The 6,806-nt window shown below is 47.8% G+C and overlaps 1 protein-coding gene across 1 annotated transcript in view; it reads left to right on the top strand.

Annotated features, from left to right (window-relative positions):
- Nucleotides 1–1,445: 1,445 nt before the first annotated feature.
- Nucleotides 1,446–6,806, top strand: part of MAP3K1 (mitogen-activated protein kinase kinase kinase 1) — a 54,031-nt gene continuing 48,670 nt past the window's right edge. The window contains exon 1 of the mRNA XM_027878936.1: nucleotides 1,446–1,948. Within this exon, the coding sequence (XP_027734737.1) occupies nucleotides 1,467–1,948 (482 nt within the window). The 5' untranslated portion in view covers nucleotides 1,446–1,466. The remainder of the gene's footprint in view (nucleotides 1,949–6,806) is intronic.

The raw sequence follows: 6,806 nt of genomic DNA, 5'->3' as shown, positions 1-6,806 counted from the left end.
AGTCCACTTAAATTATTCGCTCGTTGTGACTCTGAGGCCATACGCATGTGTCTGCTGATACTATTCCGCAAGTATACAAAATCTCCTCAGGCTTTCGTCTAGAGGGAAAGACCTCTACCAGTCTGTTCATCACATCCTCCAGCAAAGACTCTACATTTAGGTCAGCATCTGATCACCTACGCAAGGCAAGAAAGAATCTGCTTCTCTTAGGAGGTACTTCTCACTCAACTAGTGCTTCCGATCAAAGCAGTAATCCCACCAAAGCGATCATACTAATCATGATTGTTCAGTTGCTTAGTTAATATTACACTTGGACACCTACCAAATTCTGGGAAATAAGCCAAAGATACTCAGCAAAAGTGCTCAGAACTGTGTGACTTTTACTGTATTCAAAAATCACACCATCCTGAAAACAAACTTGTATGCCTGGAAACATCCAGAGTTCTCCTTTCCTCATCTGAAATCAAAAAGTAAACCCACTCCACTGCCATCGGGTGGAAATCCAGATCAAGAGAAAAACCTTCCCAAGGTTCTGGTCATGTGATATCTCCTGCATTTCTTCCCTCTCCCGGTCTCTCGGGAAGCAGCCACACCGGTAGGTGTACTTGGCAGGCTAAAATCTGATCTGGATGTGCATACGTGCGCACACATGGAGACAGGTGTGCTGTCTCCGACGTGACATTAACTCTTCTCCATCCTTACAGACGCGGAGCAGGATCTGAGCACAGGGGAAGCGGTGCCTGCCAACTGAGGGCAGCCCGCAGAGGGACGCGCGAAGGCTGCGGGCAAGGATGTGCTCTTAATTTCGTACTAACTCCAGTGAGAAGCAGGTGAGCTGATGCACATTCCAGCGGCGACTCCCCAGCTGCAACGCAGCTCCTCCGGAACTCCCGCCGGCTTCCCGGGAAGTTCTAGAGGTGCTGGGGAGGGGCACACGAGACGGGGAAGGGGTACGGGCTGGGGCGCGGTCCGAGCTCCGGGAAAGCTTTCACCGCCACTCGCACGGCGGACGAACGGGCGGGGGGGCGGCCTGGCGGGCGGATGGACAGCGCCCACCCCGGGACTGCTCTCCCGCACGTGGGAAGGGCCACATGAGGGCGGGGACGCGCTCCCCGCTCGGCGCCGCCACCGGCTCCCGGGCCCGGCCCGCCCAGCTGCCCACTCGACGGACTGACTGACGGACAGACAGACAGACAGAGAACGTGCTTCCGGCCCCGGCGGCGGAGGCGCTCCCGCCTGTGCCCCCTCCCTGCGCCCCCTCCCCGCCGACACCTGCGCGGGGGCGGGCGGGGCGCGGTCCCGCGGCACCTTCGCGCGGCCGCCCCGCCCCCGCCGCCGCCGCAGCCAATCGGCTGCTGCCGCCCGCCCACGCCCTACGCCGTTTGCGCAGGCAGCGCCCTTTGCGCAGCGCGCGGAGCGGCGGCCGCCCCCGGTGCTCGGGCGCCCGATGTGACCCGCCAGAGAAAATGGCGGCGGCGGCGGGGGATCGCGCCTCGTCATCGGGACTATCCTCGGGCGCCGCCGCGGAGGCGGCCGCCGCCGCCGCCACCTGCGGGAGCCTGAAAGGCGGCGCGGTGGCGGGGAACGTCGTCGGGAGCGGTGGGGGGCTCCTGCGAGAGGCGGGCGGCGGCGGCGGCTGCCGGGAACAGCGCTCTGACTGGAGACGGAAGCAGCTGCGCAAAGTGCGGAGCGTGGAGCTGGACCGGCTGCCGGAGGCGCCCCTCTTCCTCGCCGCCGCCCCGGCCGCCTCCTCCTCTTCCTCCTCCTCGCCGGAGCCCCCCGAGACGCTGCTGCTCCACTACCTGCCCGGGCCGCCGCGCTCCAGCCCCGCCAGCCCGGCTGCCTCCCCCAGCCGCTGCGCCGAGCTCCTGGAGCCGCTGCTGGCGGGGAGCGCGGCGGGGACGGACCCCGCCGCCGAGCGGAGGATGGAGCCGTCCCCCGCCGCGAGGTGAGGGGGGCTGGAGGGGCGGGCAGGGCTCGGCCCCGGGTGGCGGCGGGTGACAGCGGCGGGGCCCGTTCCCGCGGGCAGGGCTCGGCGGGAGGGAGGCTCCAGCGCTCCGTTCCCCGCAGGGCGCACCGCCGCGCCTGGCCCCAGGCCGGCGGCGGATGCGGGGGCGGCGGGAGCTGCCGCGGAGCGCTGCGCTGGGGCGCGGCGGACAGAGCTCGCCCTCCGCCTGCCTTCCCCGGGGCACCTGGTACGGGGGTGCGGGAGGGGGAGCGGCCGGGCCGGGATGCCCCGCCGGGCGCCTGCAGCTGTCAGCGGTGCGGCGGGAGCGGGGCCGCGGGGGACGGCCCGGGTGTCTGCGGGGGTGCGCTTGTGTTTGACTTCTGCCGGAGTCCCGAAAGGCTTTGAAGTGCGGGCTCGGGGCTGCGGCGGGGCCGGGGCCGGGGCCGGATATGTCAGCGGCCATTGGGGACGCCGTGCTTGCCCGCGGCTCCGCGGGGCCGGGCCGGGCGCGCTGGGGGTCGGGCGACAGCCCCTGGCCCCCGTGCTCCCCGGCCGGTGCCCGCACTGCCTGAGCAGTTTGCTGCAAAACTGAGTAAATCTACTGCAAAATCTACTCCTTTTTTTTTTTTTTTTTTTTTTTTCCCCGCAGAGGACTTCTCCGAAGTCAAAATCTGATTTGCAGCATCGCGATAGTGCAGAACTGATTTTTTTTTTTTTTTTTTTTTAACTCTTGGTCAGCAGAGGAAAGGCTTTAAAGCACAGATGACCTCCTGGTTTTCCAGGAGAAAGTAGTTTTGTCGGGATTTTGTCTAGGTGATAAATTTCAGTGGTTTCATTCAGTGCCCTGATGTTCGAAGCCCGTATTTGCCTTCTGTGTGAATTAATAGATAAGTTCCATTTTCTTGAGAGCTGCCTATTTGACAAGTGTGCAAGTGTTCAGGATGAAACCGAGCTCATGTCTGCAGTGAAACAGTTGAAGTACTTCAGAGCACATTTCAGCTTTACGTGTCCTTTAAGGGTCTGACTTGTGTGTGTTGGGGAAGGCACTGCAGAATGACTGTGTAAATTTGATGTGAAGTTGACAATTTCACATGGATTTCTTGTAAGATTTTATAGGATATGGACTCTGTAGTTTAAGAACTTACGTCCAGGGACCTATTTTAATGATGCCTTACAGTTTGGCTAATCATTTAAACTTCGTGAGAAGGAAATATCCTTTCCTCTCGGGACTTGCGTGTTGTTTTTGATTGTGTCTTATGTCAGACAAATCTCAAGGATATTTTAAAAATGCTGACTTATCGTGGGACTATTGTAATAGAAACTGTTTTCTAGACCAGTGTCCTCTTTATATATATTCTCAGCAATGCAGATGGATTTTGACCTGTTTCTAGGGCAGGGTAAAAATACTCAATATGGTGTGGTTGTGCAGATAAGAAATGGCTCTGTACTAACAGAAAGATTAGCAAGAAATCATAAATGTTTTGGGGAAGGGAAATAATGTATGAATTTTAGTGAGTGCCTTGCCTTTTTATAACTCTTAGCATCATCTTTGTCTCTATCAAGTAATGAAATTACAATGTACTTTGTCTTGTAATATGATCGTATCCAGTTTCATGGTTTTCAAGGAAAATAAAGGATCAGTATCGGAACATGTTTAAAACAATTGAGTCTCATGGTGATACCAAGTGGGAGTTAGGCCACTTAGGGAGAAGGCCAGTACATGTTGCATCGGTCCTGAAACACTGCATCCATCCTTGATAGTCCCACAGCAGCAATGACAGAGCAGCTGTGGAATTTTTTTCATTTTCACATGGACAGTTTTGCTTACTCTTAAGTAGCTGTATTTGGTCAAGTCAGTGTATTGCATGTGTATACAAGTTAGAACACTTGTAAATACTCTGGTATTTAAGTAGGAATGTTAACAAATCTTAGAAAATACTAAATGCCAGGTGATTCTCTCTTTAGTATTTTAGTGAGAATGTCTACTTTGAATTTATTGTGAGTGCAGTTGAAAATACATGACAACTTTAAAATTGTCCTTTGGAAATACTCTATAAATGCTCACGTAGAGTCAGTAATTCTGTATGTTGTGTTACTGATAAACACATCTTAGAGTATTACTTTGTCAGGCTGTATCAAGAATTTAAAGCATGTCTCTTCCTTCATTTTAGTATTAATTGATTTGTTTTAGCTGAAAGAGGCTCATTTATGTATGAGTAATAGTCTATTACACATTAAAGTTGTGTGTGTAGCAGTTGCCCAAACGTTTATTAAGAGGTAAACTTGAAAGGCATAATCTAAATAATGTACTATGTGGAAGTTTTATATTCTGTTTTTAAATACAGGTAGTTGTAGTTGCCTGTAAGGATCTACTGCTAGTTTGAAGATACTGTGCTTGCTCCCAAGTCCCCCTATCAGTCTCTTCGGTATTACAGTTACTTTCGTTTTGAACAGGGTCTCTGTTTTTGTGTATGCTCTAAGACCTGCCTGAGCTTCAGAATGAAGCTGAGGAGGGAAATTGACTGCTGTTTAAGTTATAGATGTAAACATTACTTTTTTTCCCTTAAATCTCTCAAGCATTCTGCTTGTGAGGCAGTAGAGCGAATATTTTCACTGATCTTTTTATATCACTGTAAGAGGAGGAGAGAGTTGTTTTACTGGGACTTGCAGCTTCGACATAAAGCACTTCAGATCTCTTATCCCGTATAGCTTCTACACTGACAATATATTCATTTTCTTTATAAAAGGATCCAAATAATGAGGTCAGTGTTAACTGTAGTCTCACTTCTTGTAGCTTGAGGGAAATCCGTGAAGGCAAAATGCACCTCCTTTTCTGTGACCTTAACAATGTGCTTTTAAAACATTCAGACCCCTTAGGTGGTGTTTGTGTCTGAAATTGGTGTAAATGACTTATTGCATCCCCAAGTACAGGATTAGTTTATAATGCCATAAAAATGGAAAGTAAGAAATTATGATATTCATGTCCTCTGCATGCAGTAACCACATCCTGTGTGATTTGTGTAAAAATTGTTTGAAAATGTGTGTTAGTTCAGCTGCAAGACAACCTTTGTAAATATTAATACAGTATTTTCCTGCAGTTGCTTTTTGACACCTGCTACAGACACCAAAGACACACTTCACAACTGAAGTTTTGTCTGTATGCACAACTGTATTAGTAAAAACTTATCACTTTCAGCTCTGCTCATCAGTTTGTAGCACCTTTGATGACTTTCAATGAAGGACATGAATGCTTTTAACAGAATACTGGAAATTGGAATTGGAACAGAGGGAGAGCACGTACAGTGAAAGCACAGTGTGGCCAAGGTTCAGCCTTTTTTCTTTTTTTTTTTTTTTTGTATTACTGAAATTATAACTTTCTCTGTTTATGTTGTCAAAATATAGCTAAGGTAAAAAAAAAATATAGCTTATTATTGATCCTGGTTATTCTTAGCGAAGGTAAAATGTAATTTTGTGTTTTATCCAAATCCCTATAGCTGGATATTTGTAACTGTTGGTTTAAATTAACCCCTAAATTTTCTGCTTCCGGTTTGAGCTGGATATTAATGGGAGAGAAGATTCACTTTCTACCTCTTGTGTGCTCTGTGGCTCTAGAGCACCTTTGGAAGAGGTCACCCTCTACCATGTCTGATTTTTATCACTCTTAGTTATTGCAAGTGGTAGGGTTCTGCTTAAATGGTTTGATCTGGTATGGCAGTTTCTTTGTTCCTGTGCAAAGTAAATAGATTGTAACTAACTAATCTGGAGCTTTCTGTCTCATTGGATTTAGTGATACTAAAGGTTCAGTCTCCACTGTCACTCAGTGGAGTTTAAGTACTGCTCAGTGCAATACCTGTGTGTAGACATGTACAGTTGTACCTTACCCAAGGGTCAAACATATAGAGCACAAGATTTGAAGATCACTTTTTAATTCTGTATGGTGGATTTGAACTTCACAAGATCTTTTAGTGTACTAACATGTTTGTTGTCATTTGAAGTTGTAGTAAAGGTACTGGTGCAGCTGTGCAAAGATTTATGCTGCTGCAGGAGAGCATGAGGCAGGAGTGAAAATTAGCATCTGGGGGTGGAGTGACTGTGCAAATGTTGCTTCTAGTATTGGTGAAACTTGGCTTAAGCTTGTTTAAAACATAAATGTTGCTATGTAGCTGTTCTTTAAACAAACTTATAAAGTTAGTTTTCAGCAGCAGTGGTGATAAGAGGATGAGTCTGGTTTGAGTTCTGGGTTTCTAATGCTAATCTTGGTGTTCTCAGAGGATTCTCTGCAGGGATCCAAGGGTCCTCTTAATTTACTTTTTATCTGCTGTGCTCTTAGAAGTCTAGATTTAAATTTGCTTTTTGCTTAAGGCAAAGTGGACTCAAAGCCTGTAAAAGGGCTTTATTACTTGTCTCTATGTGACTAGGAGAATGTGGTTAAGTCGAAAGTTGCTTTCTGGTTACTTCCCTCCCTTTTTATCTTTACCGAGAGGCTGAGTGTATTGCCTGCAGCATGCTTCCGCTTTCCTGTCTCACCACACTGTAGAAACTGAGAATCCTGGTCGGTGGTGAATAGTCCTGATTATTTTTTTCCTGTATGTTTGGAGTTTTGGGGGGGTTTTGTGTGTGTTTTGGTTTTTGTTTATTTTTTTTTTTTTCCAATTTCTTGACCTGTGGGTTATGCTTTGTTGTTTGGTTGGTTTGTTGTGGGTTGTTTTTTGTTGTTGTTGTTTTTTTTTTTTTTTTTTTTTTTTTTTTTTTTTTTTTTTTTTTTTTTTTTTTTTTTTTTTTTTTTTTTTTTTTTTTTTTTTTTTTTTTTTTTTTTTTTTTTTTTTTTTTTTTTTTTTTTTTTTTTTTTTTTTTTTTT

Source organism: Empidonax traillii, unplaced genomic scaffold (assembly GCF_003031625.1).
Source record: "Empidonax traillii isolate 1590-97213 ecotype Southwest subspecies unplaced genomic scaffold, ASM303162v1 scaffold47:size1546949, whole genome shotgun sequence".
NCBI classification, from domain to species: Eukaryota; Metazoa; Chordata; class Aves; order Passeriformes; family Tyrannidae; genus Empidonax; species Empidonax traillii.
The sequence above is the reverse complement of the archived record's forward strand: the minus strand, read 5'-3'. Positions and strand labels throughout refer to the sequence as shown.